The 20000-nt window shown below is 51.8% G+C and overlaps 7 protein-coding genes across 7 annotated transcripts; 5 read left to right on the plus strand and 2 right to left on the minus strand.

The window, feature by feature from the left end:
- Nucleotides 1-556: 556 nt before the first annotated feature.
- On the plus strand, nt 557-2296 carry ptcG (type 2C protein phosphatase PTC1; the record flags this gene model as incomplete). Its single annotated transcript, XM_043267016.1, has 2 exons — nt 557-1813; nt 1865-2296. 2 exons carry the CDS (start codon nt 557-559, stop codon nt 2294-2296), a joined length of 1689 nt encoding a protein of 562 aa, XP_043122951.1.
- A 618-nt stretch (nt 2297-2914) lies between these two features.
- On the minus strand, nt 2915-4012 carry Aspvir_003768 (mitochondrial 54S ribosomal protein mL67; the record flags this gene model as incomplete). The annotated part of the gene is made up of 2 exons (XM_043267017.1): nt 2915-3670; nt 3734-4012. The coding sequence occupies 2 exons, from the start codon at nt 4010-4012 to the stop codon at nt 2915-2917; spliced, it is 1035 nt and encodes a 344-aa protein (XP_043122952.1).
- A 425-nt stretch (nt 4013-4437) lies between these two features.
- Aspvir_003769 (putative UV radiation resistance protein (UVRAG)) lies at nt 4438-6356 on the plus strand (the record flags this gene model as incomplete). Its single annotated transcript, XM_043267018.1, has 2 exons — nt 4438-4521; nt 4581-6356. The coding sequence occupies 2 exons, from the start codon at nt 4438-4440 to the stop codon at nt 6354-6356; spliced, it is 1860 nt and encodes a 619-aa protein (XP_043122953.1).
- A 929-nt stretch (nt 6357-7285) lies between these two features.
- Aspvir_003770 (Zn(II)2Cys6 transcription factor domain-containing protein) lies at nt 7286-10727 on the plus strand (the record flags this gene model as incomplete). The annotated part of the gene is made up of 6 exons (XM_043267019.1): nt 7286-7433; nt 7535-8402; nt 8461-9461; nt 9511-9558; nt 9610-9905; nt 9960-10727. The coding sequence occupies 6 exons, from the start codon at nt 7286-7288 to the stop codon at nt 10725-10727; spliced, it is 3129 nt and encodes a 1042-aa protein (XP_043122954.1).
- A 2487-nt stretch (nt 10728-13214) lies between these two features.
- Nucleotides 13215-14570, plus strand: Aspvir_003771 (pepsin-like aspartic protease; the record flags this gene model as incomplete). Its single annotated transcript, XM_043267020.1, has 4 exons — nt 13215-13537; nt 13598-13875; nt 13935-14183; nt 14233-14570. 4 exons carry the CDS (start codon nt 13215-13217, stop codon nt 14568-14570), a joined length of 1188 nt encoding a protein of 395 aa, XP_043122955.1.
- Nucleotides 14571-15287: 717 nt separating this feature from the next.
- Aspvir_003772 (MFS transporter) lies at nt 15288-17012 on the plus strand (the record flags this gene model as incomplete). The annotated part of the gene is made up of 6 exons (XM_043267021.1): nt 15288-15460; nt 15508-15770; nt 15832-15869; nt 15920-16085; nt 16137-16226; nt 16279-17012. The coding sequence occupies 6 exons, from the start codon at nt 15288-15290 to the stop codon at nt 17010-17012; spliced, it is 1464 nt and encodes a 487-aa protein (XP_043122956.1).
- Nucleotides 17013-17497: 485 nt separating this feature from the next.
- On the minus strand, nt 17498-19696 carry Aspvir_003773 (uncharacterized protein; the record flags this gene model as incomplete). Its single annotated transcript, XM_043267022.1, has 2 exons — nt 17498-19516; nt 19586-19696. 2 exons carry the CDS (start codon nt 19694-19696, stop codon nt 17498-17500), a joined length of 2130 nt encoding a protein of 709 aa, XP_043122957.1.
- Between the last annotated feature and the right edge of the window lie 304 nt (nt 19697-20000).

The following is a 20000-nucleotide window of genomic DNA, read 5'->3' on the forward strand; positions in this document are numbered from 1 at the left end:
TATCATTCCGTGAGTGTTTACCTTCCCTTTGAATTGGTGAAGCGGCCTGATACCATACCGTTTCCATCGGCGTGCAGTGGGGTTGCCTTTCAAGCGCCCATGACATTCGACTGAGGATAACCGCCCAGGGTCTTTTGAAGGATTGATCCTGATGACCTTGTAATTTGTGTTTTGTCCCTTGGTCACTCATTCAGCCCCTTATTAGGAGGGTTTGAGAACCCCTCCAACCGCGGTTGTTGGATAGCATCATCCTCCGCCGGCATTGCTGGGTTGATTCTCTAATCCGCTAACTGTCATTATTGCGCGCATTATAGTCATTGAACTTTGCGTACGATCAACTACTGACGATATATATCATAGCCTTCTTTCCCTCGAAGTCCGCAGCAGCACTTCCTCCCCTCCTACGTCAGTTCCTCGCTATCTGTCGTTCTCCACTACCGCCGTAACTCCCGTCGTACACCTTCACTGAACTTCTCTCCTTCATAGAGGACTACCTATCAAGCTGGCAGGTAATAAAAGAAGAAGTTTTTCTAGCCAGGGTGGGTTGCTGAACAGAATGTTCAGTGGCTCCTCGAGCCCACCCAAAGATAAACTAGAAACAATTCCACACTCGGAGGCCATCAATACCCCGTCCCTGACCGTCAAGACCGACGAAGCTACCGTATCCCAGAAGAAATTTTCTCCTCCCGGTGGATTCTTTGGTCGCAGAGCGAGCGACGAACCGAGCCCTGGCGGCGAGAAGAAGAGGAGAAGCAGTACCGTCACCAAAGCAGCGACCTTGTTCTCCAACGCCAAAAACTCGTTAAGTTGGAGCAACTCTCGTGAAACCGCTGCGACCCTTACTGTGGCTCACTCGCCACCTTCTTCTCTACACAAACTTGGGAAAATGGACCCGGCATTGATTGTCCCTCAAGGGTCGTTGAACAATTCTGCCGGCGAATCATTACCCACCCCCCGCTCATCGTTCAGAGTTGGCGTCACAGAGGACCGGAACCGAAGATGTCGTCGGACTATGGAAGATACCCATGCATACCTCTACAATTTCTTGGGGACGCCCGCACCCTCTGGCCAGGCTGATGCCAATGGCAAAAGACAGTCCGGTGATGTCTCGCCTACAGCTGTAGAAGAAACCAGCGTTGTCGAAACTGACAATGGCTATTTCGCGATCTTCGACGGACATGCGGGCACATTTGCTGCCGAATGGTGTGGGAAGAAGCTGCATTTGATTCTGGAAGAGGTCATGCGGAAAAACCCCAACACTCCGGTTCCGGAATTGCTTGATCAGACGTTCACTTCTGTCGACCAGCAGCTGGAGAAGCTGCCGTTAAAAAACAGCGGCTGTACCGCTGTCATTGCTCTTCTACGCTGGGAGGACAGAGTCCCTAGTTCTCATTCCGTGACCGGCTCTTCTGCATTGGCTCCGGCCGCTGCCGCTGCCGCCGAACCCAACTCGGAAGCTGACAACACGCCAACTCAATCAGCACCTATGTCTGTGCTTCCAATATTGCAAGAGAAAGCCGCCCGTCAACGAGTTCTCTATACTGCGAATGTTGGTGATGCTCGCATCATTTTATGTCGCAACGGTAAAGCGCTGCGCTTATCTTATGACCACAAAGGCAGTGATGAAAATGAGGGGAAACGGATTGCCAACGCTGGAGGATTGATACTTAACAACCGAGTAAACGGAGTTCTTGCGGTCACGCGAGCTCTAGGTGATGCTTATCTCAAAGACCTTGTGACTGGCCACCCATACACTACAGAGACAGTCATCCAACCCGATCAAGATGAGTTTATCATTCTGGCTTGCGACGGGGTGAGCATCCTTCCTCTATACTGGCTCTTATTGATGCTAATGTTTTGACAGTTGTGGGACGTATGTAGTGACCAAGAAGCCGTAGATCTGATACGGAATATACAGGATGCTCAGGAAGCCTCAAAAATGCTGGTCGACCATGCCCTTGCCCGCTTCAGCACTGATAACCTCTCTTGCATGGTGATTCGATTCGACAACAACCGTGTCAAGGAGGTCGTCAACCGCACGGTCGACCCGATCGGTGTTGACGGTGATCCAGCCACGCATGCGGGATACGGAGTGAGCGAGGCTGATAAGATTGTCGAGGGGGCCAGAAAGAGCATAGCCAATACAGAAATCACCGATGATGCCGAGTCAGCAGAGAAAGTCATGGAGGAGGTTTTACAGAACATGGCTGATGATGGGCCAGGGCCCGACGTCCCTATTGATGAGCACAAGGAGACTCCGCCGAAGAAGGTCGAGTCAATCAATGGAAGTACATAAGTGGTGATATCACGCACTGCAGAACTGAAATGGCTGCGTCCAACGACGTGATAGAAGGTTCTCTATGCCTGGCATTTTTGGACACAAACAACAACAAAGCTTCGTCTTGCTCTCTCGTTATACTGCTCCGTTTTTGCTGGTCACTGGTGTTGATTGGTTTGAGTGTGCAATCGCTCCAGGATGCCGGATGACCTGCGCCCCTCCATATCTCTCGTTCTCATATTCTATCTTATCACTTTGCTGCCTATCTGGGATCTTTCACTTCGCAACCGGGGATGGCGGAGCTTGACCTGGTTTTCACATTTCCATGCAAGCACAATCCTGCCTTTGTATTGCCATCTTGCTCAGATATAAATTCCATATGCCATTCTGATCTACTCAGATTACCAGGCCCGCAAGCAATACATTTTCTTGTGGTTTTGCCAACAGGTTACTGGGTTATCAGATGAATTCAAATATTGTCTGCTAAACGCCATCATCATTCCCAAGCGCAAAAATAAAGTAGTATCTATAAGTACAGTTTGTATAGTGCCTGCAAAGTCACGTTGACGAGATAGGAATATCCACAGCCCAATCCATCGCCGATTCCTACATACCATCGAACAGGTCGCTCTTCATCTAGGCCTGCTTCTCTCTGAATTGATCGCTGGCCAGCACGTCCTTCTTGCCAGGGATGTGCTTCTCATCGGGCATAACATGGTCGCGGTTCAGATCCAACTCGCCATGCCAGACACGATCAGGCCATTTCTCCGCAAAGCGAGCATTGTGGATATCAGACCAGAGGATTTTGACACCTTTGTCTCCCAGGAGGTCCGCGTCCTCATTAGGCTCCTGGATCGTGTAGTCGACCTCCGGGGTGCACAGGGTCTGCGCGAAAGCAGCCACACGCTCAGCCTGCTCGGCAGACTTCTCCTGCTCCTTCTTCCTCGCCTCCCTTCTCCGTCTCCGAGCAGCAGGAGTCAGATACCCCCTCTTGCCATCCGCAAACCCACTCGCGATCTCGCCCTCCTGGATGGAGAGTACAGCCGCGATGTCCGCAACGCTGGTAGCCTTTTGATCCATGACCGCGCGGGCCCGGTCTTTCTTCTCCATCAGCCAGCCGATCTTGTCGGCGTATTTTTCGTCGAATTTCTTCGCTTCTTCCGGGTTGCGGGGCCGCTTCTGGGCGAGGAATTGTTCGGTGATTGTGATCATTTCGCGGGGCGGAGCGAGCTGGCGCTGCATGGAGAATTCGCGGAGGAGGTGGTAGGCACGCAGACCAATCTTGGTGTCGGTGAAGTGCACTGAGTAGTAGGGCACCCACATGTCTTTTCGAAGGGTTGCGGGAACAGTCTTTTTGCCATGGTAGATCAGTTGGCGGAGGACATTGTTTTTCTACATTTGCAAGAAAGATATTAGTAGGACCAATGGGGACAGATCGATGAGGGGGGTACGCACCTCCAGATATCTTGTCAAAGAGTACACCACCTGGTTAGTCCGGATGTTGTGGTAGACAAAGATATTTTTGCCGTGGCTGATGGCATTGAGCGCCTTTCTTAACCGCACTCCCTCCTTCCACTGATGTGTCTTGAAGGCATTGGAGTTTTGTTCCCGAGGCTTTCCCTGAATAACACTGTGATTTTCGATCGGTGGACGACGGACGACATTCCAGGTTCCGATCTTAGTCGGGTCCAAGATCTTCTGGAAAGGTTTGGTGAACGACTGAGAGGAGGCCATTGCGGCCGGAAACACCGCTCGGCGCTTCCTAAATGGATCTGAGGTGTTGATTAGAATCAATAGAGTGAATTCACTCTAGCGCATTGCGACTCGAGACTGTGGAGTGTGCAGTGGTTGATCTGGCTTCGCGATGGGAGCTGCACGGTTTCTGGGCAGTGAGGAAAGTGTCGGGTGGATCAATTTTTGTCGGAGGAACAGAACGGGCGAATCGACGCCAGCCATCGGGATCTCCGCAGCGTCACTTATGCTCGGGGAACAGCATGATCATCACCATCTTCATTCTTCGAGTTGAGAATCAGCGCAACAATAGTTGCAAGAGATATTTTCTCAATTTACGTTGACGGGACCATTATTCAGACACTAACTAGAATGATCGGACGAATACAACCCTCGCACCGTTATAGCTGAGTCCTCGACCGCCCACAATGTCGCCGACAGCGAACACTTGGAATGGGCTGGACAAGGACGAGGCTGGCACTCGCCGTGAAAGGCCGTGGTTGTTTCCTTCGGTATCTGAACCATTTAGTTATGAACGGTTTCTGTACCGCTGCTGACGCATTGACTATAGAACCGCAAGCTCCGACATTTACAAGGCATTTCGATCCGCAACCTTGTCATCACTCCCCCCTTGAGCAGACCTCGTGGGAAGACTATTGACGATGAGGAGATCCCATATTCTCTACAATCCCCTTCCAAACTCCTAGCTCAGAGCGCAACCCGGCCCTTGCCACAGTCACGATCTTTTGCCGACCTCAAGACCGCGCCCGCCGTATCGGATAGCCGTGACGATGCCGAGCAGCAATCTGCATCGCGACTACGGAGGAGAAGCACGCTACCGTGGAATGACCCTAATCCACGGATGAGACAGATTAAGCTGGAGGATATTACGAAGACTAGGATGGCAGATTCGTGGTTCTCAATTCATTGCGACGGCATCGATACGCCTGTCTATGTGAGCGAAGTTGTCGAGAATGCTACGAACCCCAGCTTCAAGGCCTTTGATCTGAATGTTTGCGCACCGAAAGTTTCCCGCGCGGATTGCCTTACTGTCAAGCTCTGGGTGAAAACAACGACCATGGAGGAGTACTTGTTGCTGGTCGAACTGCAATTGTGTCTGCAATCGCTACAGTTTCTAGGCAAATCGTTGGATAGCTTCCACCAACCCTTGCCCTCAAACTCCATCCTTTTCCATCTGACAGACGGTGTGTATACTAATCTAACTGGCATTCCATCCTCCAACACCCTGATCCTTCCGGGCGCGTCAAAATTTTCAGACGGAGTCGTTTTGCCAACGTCTTCCTACGATGCCCTGATGCGCTTGGCGAATTTGGACGAATGCATTCAAGACGCGCTGGCCACGAGAGAGAAACTGGAGTCGCAGATTAGTGCGATTCTCGAAAAGAATCATTATGCCATGACTCTCACAAGCGACGCCTCCCGCGCCCAAGATAAGCTTGCCCTGACCAAGCATGCCGTTGCGGCGGGGAAAAAACAGCTCCGCGCGACATGCAAGCGCAGAGAGGAACTTATTGCCAGTATCAAAGCTAGAAACGAAGCCATGGAGCGTGGGCGGTATAGTCAGGAAAAGGCTCGCAGTCATCTTCCAGACGCTCAGCAGAAATTGGCCGCCTGCTCTAAGGTACTGAAACAGAATACAGAAGAGACCAAAGGTCAAATTCGGCGCATTTCCGAAGACTTGCTTGCGATTTACCCCATTGAGCCGATTCCTGACAAGCCGCTGGCTTTCACTATCGCCGGGCTCGCCCTTCCCAACTCGAATTTCGGCGACATTGATCGGGATGCCGTCGCGGCCGCACTTGGGTATACCGCGCACCTGGTTTACTTGCTTTCATTCTACCTATCAGTTCCGATGCCATACCCGATCAATCCGTACCTGTCAAACTCCTTGATTCAAGATCCGGTGTCCGCCTCATTACCTCAACGGACCTACCCTTTGTACCCGGTCAATGTCCAGTACCGGTTTGAATATGGGGTCTTCCTGCTGAACAAAGACATTGAGTTCCTGTTGAATAAGCTAAGCCTGCGAGCACTCGATATTCGACATACCCTCCCCAACCTGAAATATCTTTTGTACGTGCTCACCGCTGGTACCTTGGAGATCCCAGCACGCAAGGCCGGTGGGATTCGTGGTCTTCTCCAAGGACAGCTGACTCCCAACCTGTCGCGACGGGGAAGCGAAGACAGCGTTGGTTATAATGAGTCAATATCCCCTCGCAAAGACGCGAGACCGAGCTCGAAATTAAATGGAGACCTCGCGTCAGACAAGGCCAAACAAACAAGCCCACCCTTGGCTAGCACCGCAACCTCCTATCAAGTGGCTTAGAAGATTATTGCGTCCGTTTCCTAATAATGCCTCATTAGGTCGTCATGATGAGTACGATGTTTGTCTTGTCTTGTCGACGGTCGACCATTTATCTACCCATGTACCCCGTCTCTTGTCTGACTCTTTTCCCATTCGTGCGATATCCGCTTTTTCCACTTGATTCGCTACTGGTTAGACGCCATGATGCAACCTTCTATTTTCTTCCACAGTTTCTAGAAATCCATCACTGGTCATATCCTTGGCGTATTACTGTTGGATTGTCGTTCCTGGTCGTTTCTGGGCTAGGAAGGAGATTTTGTCCCAATGAGCGGACGCTGTCTTCGCTGTTATCTGCGCTTTAATTAGGAAGAACAGGGAACCTGGGCGATTCGCTCTGATTAGCCCGGAGTCTGATACCTTAGCATTATTATTGATAACAGATATCCCTCTAAGCCTCTCACGATGGATGAACCACAGGACACGAGGAACTTGGAACGAACGAGAGGGCATGGAAGGGGTCCATTAGAACGCTTCTCTGCCTAGAATCCAAGGAATAATTTATCTGCTCTCTCCATTTTGTCCTCTGCGCCGTATTTTTCCTCCCCTGTTTTACCCCGCATTTTTGGGACCCAGCGAATTCTGGCTTAGCGAGGTTAATAGCATTCTCCATCATCTCATAATCCACCCTTTGTCTTCCATTTCATCATCGCAGAACTTTCCATCCTTTTTTTCGTCGATAGTAGGACAATTGCATTGCCTACACGTGCTTTACCTCGAGGAAAAAGGACCTGCAGCCGGAACGTGGAGCCCTCGAGTCCTTAAAATTCGCCGGAGAAGTGTGATAACTGATAAACGGCCGCAAACCCCACCGCTTTCTGGCGGCCCCTTCGCTTTGCATCGGCATACCCCAAATCCACCATAGTCCACTTCCCTCTGTTGTGACGATCATGATGGCTGCCAGCAATACACAGCAAGAGAACGGAATCTATACGCAGAACGGCCAAGGGCAAAAGTCGCCATCGCCTCAACCTCAGCATCGTCGCGGTTATCAGGCCTGCGACCCTTGCCGCAAGCGCAAGGTCAAATGTGACCTTGGCAGTGAGTTCCGTCCCATACCTTGGCCATACTATCTGCACGGCAACTAGGAAGCGCGCAGTTAGAAAGAAAGGAAAAGAAAAGAGCTAATCCCACCGTCGCAGGTGTCGATAACCCGCGTCCCCCTCCATGTGTACGATGTCGTCGCGAAAGCAAACGATGCGAGTTCTCCGCGACCAGGCGCAAGCGGAAACCCTCCGAGGTCGAAGACAGCGTCGATGGAATTCTCCTCCGTGACAAGCGGATGATGGTCGCAGACACGGCTCCCAACGGTTCTTCGCCGGATGGGTCTTACAACGCACGACCAGAGCCGACATCGCTGGATGGTGAAAGTGTGCATTCGCGACAGAAGTGGTCCGAGGGACCTCCTCCAGCACCTAATCAAATACCGCACGCCGATGCCGGTCAACGATACGGCACTAATCAATCTACATCCTCTACTTCACAGTTCCAGGATGCCAGACCCGTGCGCCCTCCCATGTGGCCGCTTGGCGAGCGCCCTGGAATGAGTTTTGGTCTTGAGGGAAGCCAGCCCATGATGAATCGCACCGCCGTTGAGCTGTTGTCACCTGCGATCAGCAACAGCCATGATGCTCTGCACTTACTGTCCGAAGCGGCAGGGCGGACGGAGGATCTCAATCGTCAGAGCCTAGAGAATCGATACGCCGCGCGGCGGTCGGTTTCGTCCTTCAATTCTCCGATGTCTCCTATGACACAGGCTGGGACTCCTAGAAGCGGAGGCAGTTCCTTTCCGCGAGGACCTCGATCCGGTACCATGCCCGTGGCTAACTTCTATAATACGGGAGGGTCGGGTTCCGTGGATCACCCAAATTCGGATACCCGCGATCACAATGAACCTATGGATAACTTGCAGGATCCAGGGTTCGTCGATGCGGTCAGAGCTTGGTCACGTCTGCGGTTTGTTCGAGCAGGTTGGCTCACAGTGGAAGAATCCATGGCATATGTGGCATAGTGAGTGCTCACCTTTCTTGTCTCGTCCTTTGGATGTTTTTATTCTGACAGATTATAGCTACTATGAACACCTTGCTCCGTTGAGCCCTATCGTCATTCCTGATTTCTCACATCCTTCGACGCATCGCACCCTTCTCACTGATGAGCCTGTACTGGCTGTTACTATTCTTACGACGGCATCACGGCATATGAAACCCAAGGGTGATGGGGCATATACCCGGTCATTCTACATTCATGATCGACTCTGGTCTTATCTTCGGGGAATGATTGAGCGTCTTTTCTGGGGCCAAGAGAAGTTCGGCGCAAACGGCATTGGAATCAGCAAGCCTCGGTCGTTTGACCTGGCCCCGAGTGCAGCCAAAGTGAGTCTCAAGGGAAACTTGAGATCCCTGGGCAGTATCGAGGCGCTCTTGATCCTCACGGACTGGCACCCCAGAAATCTGCACTTCCCCCCTGGTGATGATGAAAATACACTCTTGGACTTGGACGCGCACGCTCAAACTCGCCTTGAGAAGGAGGTCGAGCATGATGGTGAGCCAACGCACCATCGGGCCTCTCAAATCTCAGGCGAGGGGAGACTCGCCTTCCAGAAGTGGTTGGAGCCGGCTTGGCGGTCTGATCGGATGTCCTGGATGCTGTTGAGCACCGCACAAGCGCTGGCTTTTGAGCTGGGAGTTTTTGATCAGAAGAGCGAAGCGAAAACTGCGAATGACTCTCCTGCTGAACAGACACGAAAACGTCGACTCCGGCGTCTGATTCTCGTTTACATCACGCAAAGCAGCGGCCGTCTGGGAATTCCTTCTATGCTTCCATTGCCACAGTGGACTAATGACATCCAACCAACTCCTGTGTCGACTACAAACAGTGGTGATACAACTATTGATCGGATGCATGACTGCTGGATTGGGATCACCAAGATCATGTATCAGAGCAATCAGCTGTTGTTCGCATCTAACGAACAGACATCGGAGCTGATTAGGAGTGGACGATATCGTGACCAGATTGATCGATTTCAGCCTTTTCTACGAGAATGGCGGAATAACATCGACACGATTGACCGTAAGTATTGTGTACCGATTTTGCTCTTGACATTAAGCTGACTGTTTAGTCGCACCTGCCATGCGGCACATCTTGCTGATTGAATACGAATATACCCGTAAGTGGCCATTTATTTGATCTAAGAATATAATGTCCTGACTTTCAGCAGGCGTTTATGTCAATTCGTTAGCTCTGCAAGCAGTCGTGGACCGCTGGACCACAATGTCCAACGAGGCTGCCCAGACTCAGAACGGAAGACCAGGGTCTGGTCCCTCGTCGAACAATTGGTTTCATATGCTCATGGAGCTGTACCGTGTCAACGAGCAATACATTCAGGAAGTTGTTGACGCGTCACGTCGGATCTTGCTAACTGTACTGGATGACCTGGTTCCTGGCGACCACCTCAAGCACGCTCCTGTGCGGACATGCTTCCGGATTCTGTCAGGCATGATCTTCATCCTCAAGGTAGGATCTCCGTCACTTTCCTTTGTGTATGGTAGATTTGGCTGACGGTCGCAGACGTTCACCCTTGGAGCCAAAGAGGATGATGTGCGTGTATCGCTGGACCTACAGGATCGAACAGTGGAAGCGTTGAGGACATGTGTCGTCGATGATGTCCACCTGAGTCACGCCATCGCTCGGCTGGTGGAAATGCTTACGACCAGCATTCGCACCAGATTCCTGCGATTCGCGCCGTTGGACCGAGGTGGTGATGGTGACGGTCAAGATCGCACCTCCGCACCGGTCTCCAGGCACCAGTCACCGCGTCCTCGCGATGGCGCCCAAGGCCGTCGGGATGGATCGAACCATGCATGGACACCGGGCCACAGCGCAGCACAGAATATTGGCTACGTTGATGGCAATAATCCGACGAGTACCACAATGGGATCAGTGCATGATCCGCTGGCAGCCATTCCAGCGCAGCCGATCAATTCTTCCAATATTAATGTCTCATTCATGCCTCCACCGCCGTCGGTGTACCATAATTACTATGAACCGCACACATCGCCTCCTGCTGGAGGGATGGAAGGTTCGAACGTTCCGTCGCAATCCATGAATGATAATTCCGGCACCTCCGGCGGGCTTCCGGACTGGTTTGCGCTTCCGCTCGATCATTTCTTCAACAGTTCGACGGCCGTTGTTGATCACGGCCTCGGAGGAACAGGGCCAATGGTAGGCGAGTTTGACATGCTTGAAGTCCTACTCAACGAGCAGTATGACGGCACGGGCGACGGACTCGATTCAGCAGGGCGCGACGGTCTTCCGTCCCAGTTCCTGCAGTCTTAGCTGATCCCATCCCGGACAATAATGACGAATGCTTATCATGTTTAATCTAACGGTGGCGCTGTTGCCAAAAAGTTCAATTGAGCTATACCTGTAATTGCTTTTTCGTATTTTACCTCGGCCAAGGAGTTCTACACTTTATCCTGCCAGGCGCCAAGCACTGCGAACCATGCTTAGCGTTTAGTGGCTTGTTCCTGTATATGCTTGTCTTAGGATTGTTTCTTGGTAACTGGAAGTTGACCTTCACGGGGATTGCATTCCTTTTCTGAAATGATTGTCCCTCGACTATGGCTCTCGACAAAGTCTTGTATAGTGTATGAGGAAGGATTACCTGACAGCTTGGCGGTTTCAACATATTTACATGTGTCATTATGTTTCTAGGCGGAAGTTTCAAATGTCGGGACTCCAGGCCCTTGGACACGAGCTTAAACAATGACCTTCTAGAACCGTAGAACGAGACACGCGCGGTTCCCTGGTACGCACTCTGGATGTTTAGTGTCGCACAGTCATTTATGCGGTGTGATGATGGCCGCTTTTCTGTCGACAGTTAGCCTAACGGACTATTATTTATGGTCTAGTCGTGGTAAAATAATAATTATTGTCTGAAGGTAGTGATCTCACCTCGCATATGGGTGCCGCAGGAGGCTTTTCCCTTATCCTCCATCCGAAGTAGCCGAAGAGCTCAAACTGCCGATCACGAAGGAAATGGACTCCGCCATCCTGGCCAGAACTCCGGAAATTTGAAGGGATAATTGGCCTTGTTACGAGTAACTGCGGCTATTTTCTTGTCTTATTGTTAAGTGCTGGTACAGACCACTGACCTGAAAGCTGCAGCTTGTAGCAATGGTAATGTTGATATGACTACAAAATCCGAGGACGTATTCGCCGTGTAGGTATGTCCAGCAGTCAACGATCTGACCCGATGAATGATTCATTTTAGTCATGCTATGCTCCAGAGCCCCTTCCTTCGTCTTCCCTTATCTTTGGAGATCAACGCCCTCAGTCTGCACCTGATGAATCTCCCAGCGGTCAAGCACCGGTGTTCGCTCGGACTCCGACCCTTTCAATTTGGGATTTGGTGAGTGAAAGCCGAGGCGAAGCTTCTGAATGGCTGAAGTCCTCGGATTGTTGACGGGGACCTCGGAGGCTCTAACTGAAAACTGAATAAGGAAAATGATAAGGGCCAAGGTGTGAGTGGATGGTGAAAGTCTCAAAGTGACATCGCGCCCTGGCTAGTCTCCGCAGGTGGATTGGGGTGTCGCTTGGCGTCAGGGGTTGAGAGGACGGAGTGGTTGAAGGATTGATTCGACAATCTGTAGGTAGTATTGTAAGGTTGACATGATTCACATGAAGTTACCATAACGGTATCAGATGAGGAATGGATATACTCATAGAAGGATGAATACAATGACCAAAGGATCGAATAGAGAGGGAAGATCATGGGGATCTTCGGGGACCAAGGCAGTAAGGCAATAAGGCAGTAGGCTCATCGCTTTCCCTCAGTCTCGATTGTTTATCTTCAACCAGCACGTTCTACGAAAGTAGGCTTCTCAATTCCTGTGAATCTTGAAATGTATCACCATCCATGTGATGTCGTGAATCCATCCAATAAACATTTCAATCGTCCTGCGAGACCCTGGTCTCTCAGGGTCGTCCTCTGACTAGATCTCATGCTTCCATCTCCTCAGGGGCTTGCATAGTTGCATCGGACTCCGGTCAATCCCAGACGATATTGATTAAATTTCTCCGTCAACATATGCAGTTAATCTACAATGTACACTAGGCTCCTAAGATTGGATCAGTACCGTGAGTCTTGTGCTCCCCACTCTCCAATGAAGACACTAACGCCATCAATGACGATCTTCAGGTCATCACGAATGAGATTGTTTCTCTGACTTGCCTAGATAGCTCAATACCTGAGAGCCGGCGTTGTCCGTCCAATCCAGCTGTGCAGCAGGACAAGAATAGCCAGAAGGACAAGAGAAGTCTTGTCCTCTCTTGTCCTAAACAAGCAACATGCAACTGTGCCGTAGCATTCAAGGCGTCCGCGCTAACCTCCTGGATGGGTGCTTGGGCTGATTTGCTTCATTCGCCCCGCTACGCTATCTAGAACGGACAATCGCAGCCAGTGTGCCGTTCCATCTTTCTCTTGGCCTAGCCGGGTGGGTGTGACAATTCGTCTTCGAGCCCTGGACGACGGGATCAATGTCCCTTGATCTTGTAGATCTTCATCGCGGACTTCCTGGATAAGAGATATGCCCTGGAGGCTTAGGTGAAACTTGCTCCTCCTGACCCCGGCGTGACTCCGTCGGTACCTGCTATCTCTCCTAGGCTCATGGAAGAGAGAAAAAGTATATAAAGGAGGCATGTTCACCACCTATTGACGGAATCTCATCCTCATCCTCATTCAGCAAGAGTTTGAGATCCTCTCCTGCTTTCTCTTCTTTCGTTTCTACTTCACCCGGTCCAGTCGTCCGTTGCTTCATCAAGATGGTCGTCTTTAGCAAAGTCACAGCTGTCGTCATCGGTCTCTCGACCATTGCGTCTGCTGTGCCTGTGGTTCAGCCGCGCAAGGGCTTCACTATCAACCAAGTGGTCAGGCCTGTGACCGACAAGAAGACCGTCAATCTTCCAGCCGTTTATGCCAATGCTTTGTCCAAGTACGGCGGTACTGTTCCTGCCAGTGTCAAGGCGGCTGCAAGCTCCGGCAGCGCTGTTACTACCCCCGAGCAATATGACACGGAATACCTGACTCCCGTCAAAGTCGGTGGAACAACCCTGAACTTGGACTTTGACACTGGCTCTGCAGATCTGTAAGCGCATCCTGTTCATTTTCTTGAATTGAATTGAATTGAATTGACTAACTGTTGTAGCTGGGTCTTCTCCTCCGAGCTTTCTGCTTCCCAGTCTAGTGGCCATGCCATCTACAAGCCATCCTCCAGTGCCCAGAAGCTGAGTGGCTACTCCTGGAAGATCTCCTATGGTGATGGTAGCTCTGCCAGCGGTGACGTCTACAAGGACACGGTCACTGTGGGTGGTGTCACTGCCCAGAGCCAGGCTGTGGAGGCTGCCAGCAAAATCAGCTCTCAATTCGTGCAGGATAAGGACAACGATGGTCTGCTGGGTCTGGCATTCAGCTCCATCAACACAGGTGGGTTTCTGTCAAGATTTCCAGCTTCTCCCTCAGCCCACTGACTCGAATCGATGCAGTCTCTCCCCGGCCTCAGACTACTTTCTTTGACACTGTCAAGTCCCAGTTGGACTCTCCTCTCTTTGCTGTGACCCTGAAGTACCACGCTCCAGGGACCTACGACTTTGGATACATTGACAACTCCAAGTACAAGGGACAACTCACTTATACCGACGTCGATAGCTCGCGGGGTTTCTGGATGTTCACTGCTGATGGCTACGGTGTTGGCGACGGTGCTCCCAACTCCAACCAGATCAGCGGCATTGCTGGTATGTTTTCCACTGTTTCGTTCGAAAAGTACCAAGCTGATCCGTTTAGACACCGGCACCACCCTTCTCCTGCTTGATGACAGCGTCGTTTCCGACTACTACCAGCAGGTTTCCGGGGCTCAGAACAGCAACCAATATGGTGGTTATGTCTTCCCCTGCTCCACCAGCCTTCCTTCCTTCACTACCGTCATCGGTGGCTACAAAGCTGTCGTTCCTGGCGACTACATCAACTTCGCCCCCGTCACTGACGGCAGCTCCACCTGCTTCGGTGGTATCCAGAGCAACTCGGGCTTGGGATTCTCCATCTTCGGAGATATCTTCCTCAAGAGCCAGTACGTCGTCTTCGACTCCCAAGGCCCCAGACTCGGCTTTGCCGCTCAGGCCTAGATGAGTATGCACGCGATTCTTGGTCTTTGAAGCCCAGCCTGGCCATAGCTATAGTTCTGTGACCGTCGAGAATTATCTCGAGTTTAGTTCTTGTATATGAATTTTGTTTAAAACAGCAATGTGATTATGACCACAGACTGTTTCTACTTTGCAATAGCAAAAATAGTAACTATATGCGTCTTTTCCAAAATCCAGGTGTATATCGAATATATACGTTGGCCAAAGTATGATGTGATGTGCAGGGTGCACGTGCGAGGACTGTCCTTTATCAACTGCGAGACGTCCGTTCCCTCTGACCTCGAACACTTAAAGCATTAAGATCTGAATGATTCCGGGTGGTAATATGGGTTGAGGAGGTAGACCAACGTCCGCTTGCATCTGGGCTGAGATTGAAGCGACAAGGTCTGCTTCCTCCTCATCCAACAGGTATTGCGTGCAAGCGCCAGCTGCAAACCCTCCCCTACATCCTGCTGTGTTATCAGAGTCATTCTAGGCGAGCTTACCGCTTATGCTGGGATGATTTCAAGCTAGCAGATTATACGCCTCACATATTTGGCCTTGATAGAGGGTCAATGCAAGGGAGGAGAGTGAGGTAATACATATCACCTTGGACAGTCAGCCACCGTTCGCCATGAACATCTATATAAGGGTTGACGGTGGTTCAATGGTCAAGATGGCTTCTTCATCTGGCAAGTTGTGCAAATCTAATCCGAAAAAATGGTGGAAAAAGTGCTTCAATATGACGACGGGTCGTCCACGGATTACTCGGCACCCGTCGTCGACTCGCTCTCCGAGGATGAGCGCGGGATCGAGCCCAAATTACGTCGCAAGCTGGATATACGGATCATGCCGATTATCGTTTTGATATATCTTCTTAACTTCATTGATCGGTATACCGCATCCGCAGATCATGGAGGATTAAAGCTGACCTACCTAGGTCGAACTATACCGCTGCCCGTCTTCAGGGTCTAGAGCACGATCTCCATCTCTCCGGCTCAGAATACCAGGTCGGGCTCTCGGTGTTCTTTGTGGGATATGTCCTTGGGCCAATCCCATCGAACCTTCTGCTGAATTATCTCGGCCGTCCGTCGGCTTATCTCGGTCTCTTTGGAATCGCCTGGGGACTGGTGACGCTGTTGACCTCGCAGGTGAAGGGCTATGGATCCCTTGCTGCTTGCAGATTTATCCTGGGGGTAGTTGGTAAGCCTAGGCTTTCTCTTTTGGACGATTGGGGCCTGGACTGATTCCATTCATGAGATAGAGGCGCCCTTGTTCCCAGGTATCATGTTCTATCTCTCGGTGTGTGAAGACCTCTCAAGAAGATACAGACCTGTCTCTGACCTACACAGAAATGGTACACGCAGAGAGAATTGGGCGTGCGGATGACCATATTCTTCTCGGCCGCTCATATTGCCAATGCTTTTGGGAGCTTGATTGCCGCCGGCATACTGAACGGCCTGGACGGTAATCGGGGATTATCCGCCTGGCAATGGCTGTATATCATCGAGGGAGCTAGTATGCCACACTTGCTATATTGACTGAAGCACACTCACTAACTCTGGCGAGTCTCCGTCTTCATCGGTTTCATCGCTTGGCACCTGCTGCCAGACTTTCCAGAGAACTGGCGTGCCTTATCTCCCGAGATGAAACACGTCGGTACGTCTCCTTCATCCACGCTCTCTACACAATCACTGACAGAACCTACCAGCCGTTCGACGTATGGCCCTCCAAGCCGCCGAAAGCGACCTAGACAAAGGCAATGCCGCCTCGCAACTCACCGGCCTCAAACTCGCCTTCGCAGACCCCAAACTCTACCTCTTCGCAGGCATCTACATCTGCATGATCGGCTCCGTCGGCTTCACCAACTTCTTCCCAACCCTCACCTCCTCCCTGGGCTACAACCACACCATATCCCTCCTCCTCGCCGCCCCGCCCTTCATCTTCATGACCCTCTACAGCTACTTCCACAGCCTCCTCAGCGACCGCCTCCAGTCCCGCTTCTGGTTCTTCATCTACCCGATCCCCATCGCCATCACCGGCCTCCTCCTCTTCATGAACACCGACTCCCTTCCCGCGAAATACTTTGCCACTTTTCTCATGATGTTCTGCGTCTGCATGAACGGCACAACCCTAAGCTGGGCCGCTAGCTCCATGCCCCGGCCCCCCGCCAAACGCGCCGTCGCCTACGCCTTCATGAATGGCGTCGGTAATACCACCGGCATCTGGACGCCGTTTACCTATCGCGACCAGGACTGGCCGCATTATCGGCTTGCGCTGGGCATCTGTATCGGGTTGCAGGCTGGGGCGGCGGTGCTGGGGACCTGGCTGCGGTTCGTCCTCGTCAGGGAGAATAAGCGGCTAGAGAGGGAGGAGAGGGAGGCGGTGCAGGGCTTGCAGGGTGGGGTTGCGAGTGGGATTAGTGGGTTTCGGTATATTGTGTGATGCGGTAGTGGTTGTGTTTCTGGTATAGACGGGTTGGGATTAAGGCGCAACAGGCTATATCGATTGAATTGGCTATGATAGTAGCAAAGGATAAAATGGATTGTCGTTCACTTTAGCTTAGTGGTGCTTCGTTGCGCCGTAGGTTGACCCGCTGCTTTCACTACGATAGGACTCGATAGGGCAGTACAATAAGATAAAGTGTCAGGTCAGCCGGGATCTGCTCGAATTGATATTCACCAAGTCAGCAACCGCTATATCCACTGCGTACATTATATGCAGCGAAGTACAAAGTTCTACGAACGAGATATAGACATGTCCCGGTTAAGCGGAGAGTGGAGAGAATCAATCACTGTAGCTAATCCTTCCTGTACGTCTCCAGGGATTGAATAGAACGAAAAATAAAGGCTTTCGTGGGAAATGACAACCCGCAGACATGACCGTATACGCCGTCCGGGTATGATGCAAACGCAGAGACATAGGCTAAATCAAATATCCTGAGAATCCAGAGCCCATATCTCCCAGTGTTGCAACACCTCCCACCCCACGCGTCGGACCCGCCGTCTCCAGATCCGGCCATCCTTGCTGATCTGTGTCTGTATGCATGGGTCCGAATCATCCATCCTTGCTTCCCAGTTCTTCACCGGCCGTGCAGGCGGGGAGCTATCCTGCCGCGGACGTTTTCCGAGGAGAGACGATGGTTGACTGGTTTGAGAAGGCTCGGCTGTGACGGGCGTACCGTCAGGTGTCGGCGCGAGGGGATCCTGTGGCTGCGAGAAGGGTTGATCACTGGCCATGAGGCTCCGGTCCTGTTGACCGTTGACTACTGGACTGGCTGAGGAGGAGGAGGCAACCGTGGGCGTCGTGGGTTGTGGCTCAGCGTTGGGAGGTGTATTGTCTGCAGGGACCGTGTAGTAATCTCCTAGTTGCCAGGCCTTGCGGCCTATGCCGATGATTTTCAGCTGGCGGAATAGATGCTGATCGGCTAGTGACTCGCTGAGTTTTTCCATAAGGATCTGATCGTCCAACTCGACTATATCAGCAAGAGTCCGTGCCGTCGAGAACAGATGTGATGTAGACAACGAAGACTTCGACGAGTGCCCTGGAACAGTCTTCGCCTGTCGTGATGGGTCGCATCCTGCCGAAGACGATCCTGGGCCAGTCGGAACCAGCAGGCGGACAGCGACTAGATTGCGAAGAAATGGGAGTACAAGCCCCAAAGTGTCCATACTGGAAAGCTCTGCTGCCAAAGCCAGTTGCTCTAGTTGCGGACTGGCATGGACAATACGGGCTATTGTGGACGCTGAGAGTGGCCAGCGAGAGGGGAGCAGAAGATGGCGTAGGGTTGCGCAGTGGTTCATGATGATGTTATTCAGGTAGATATCACGAATGTTAGCCTGCACTCCAGTATTCGACACCGGCGAAGCGACAGGAGTTTCATCGGTGGAGGCGCTCAGAGTTGAGCTATTGGTGGTATGATCCAAGGACGGCGGCGTGAGCGCCGAAGACGGGAGCAATCGCCGGGGCGAGTTGACATCGTCTGATGAACCTCGCGATGCATTGACGAAATACAACTTCTCCAGGCCAGTGAAATAAGACAAAAACTCAGCATGTCTTCTCGAGGTGGAATCTTGTCTGAACGACTTGAAATTCACTTGACCAGGAGGCCCTGTGGGCCAGCTGCTATCAAAAAAAGTATTCAGCGATTTGGCATTCTCCGATCCGCATTCGCTGAGAAACGTCATATCCTCGAGCGCACTCGGGTCAAACGCAACTTTGAACTCCTCGCTGTGGCGGGCATATAGATTCTGAAGCGCCAGCTTCTTGACCTTCAACGGCTGCCTAGCGGCAATGCATTTGCGGAAGTAATCATGCAGCACGACGCTGGGCTCCTGCTCGATGCGCATCCGCGGCGACCAGTGCATCTTGAGCTCCCGCAGCTTCTTACACTTCCACAACAACGTCGAGATATCATCGGGATAGCACAGCGGATCGATATGCGTAATCTTTAACGAGCGCAGGTGAGGCATCGGGGGGATAACGATCGTCGGCCGCGGATGCCGACTCGAGGGAAACCGCACAGTGAGCGAGGTGAGCTTCGGCCGCTGCGCCAGCCCCAAGTACACCGTCTCGAGCATCTTCGTGCTCAGCTCCCAACTGAAACTCTCCAGCTCCGTCATCCGATCGACGGCTGCACGCACCGCGATGTTCAACATCATAGACGAGTCCGGCACCCGGCCGACCCGCGCGTGTTCCTCCAGCTCATCCTCCCGCCAGTCTCCGCGCAGCGTCAGCGACCGCACTAGCGAGGCGTAGGGTCTCGTAATGACAGCATTGAGACCCATCGAGAAGGGGCTGGCGCTGCCGATTCCTTCCGGCTCATCCCCGCGGTATCGGATTTTGTCGTAGGAGGTCAAGGTGATGTGTTTGTAGAGCTGCGGGAGAGCCATGTAATTGAGGACCCGACATGTTCGGCACAGACGGGCAATGTCGCCGGTATTGTCAAGCTGTATGTATCAAATTGTGTCAGTTTTCATCACTTGCTATCCAAAATCAACATGTTCTGGCACACGTACCTGAGCTATAATGAGAGCGAGCACATTCAGCGGTAGAACCAACAGTGACGCACCATGCGGCCGCTCCGTCGTGATGCTGGCATCAAACATATTCCGATTGACGGCCGCCATGATGCGACGCCCGACGATGGAGTCGCAGCATTGACTGACACAAGGTACGGTCCTGGGCAAGAGAGCGATGCATCGAGGTCTGACCGAAGATTGCTGCAGGTGGATGATGACAGTTCGGTCGAGGCGGTGCGGGAAGCAACTTTTTCGATCTGCACGGATATACGAGTTCCCGAGACATGCCTTGTGAAGCTTAATTAGGCTACAATGTTAAGGTCCTATTTAATTACCACGACTGGGAACGTCAAGCACATCGGAACATTTAAAAGATTATGGACTTTGTTATGATTATATGACAGAAATATTT

Source organism: Aspergillus viridinutans, assembly GCF_018404265.1.
Source record: "Aspergillus viridinutans IFM 47045 DNA, scaffold_2, whole genome shotgun sequence".
In the NCBI taxonomy this organism is placed as follows: domain Eukaryota; kingdom Fungi; phylum Ascomycota; class Eurotiomycetes; order Eurotiales; family Aspergillaceae; genus Aspergillus; species Aspergillus viridinutans.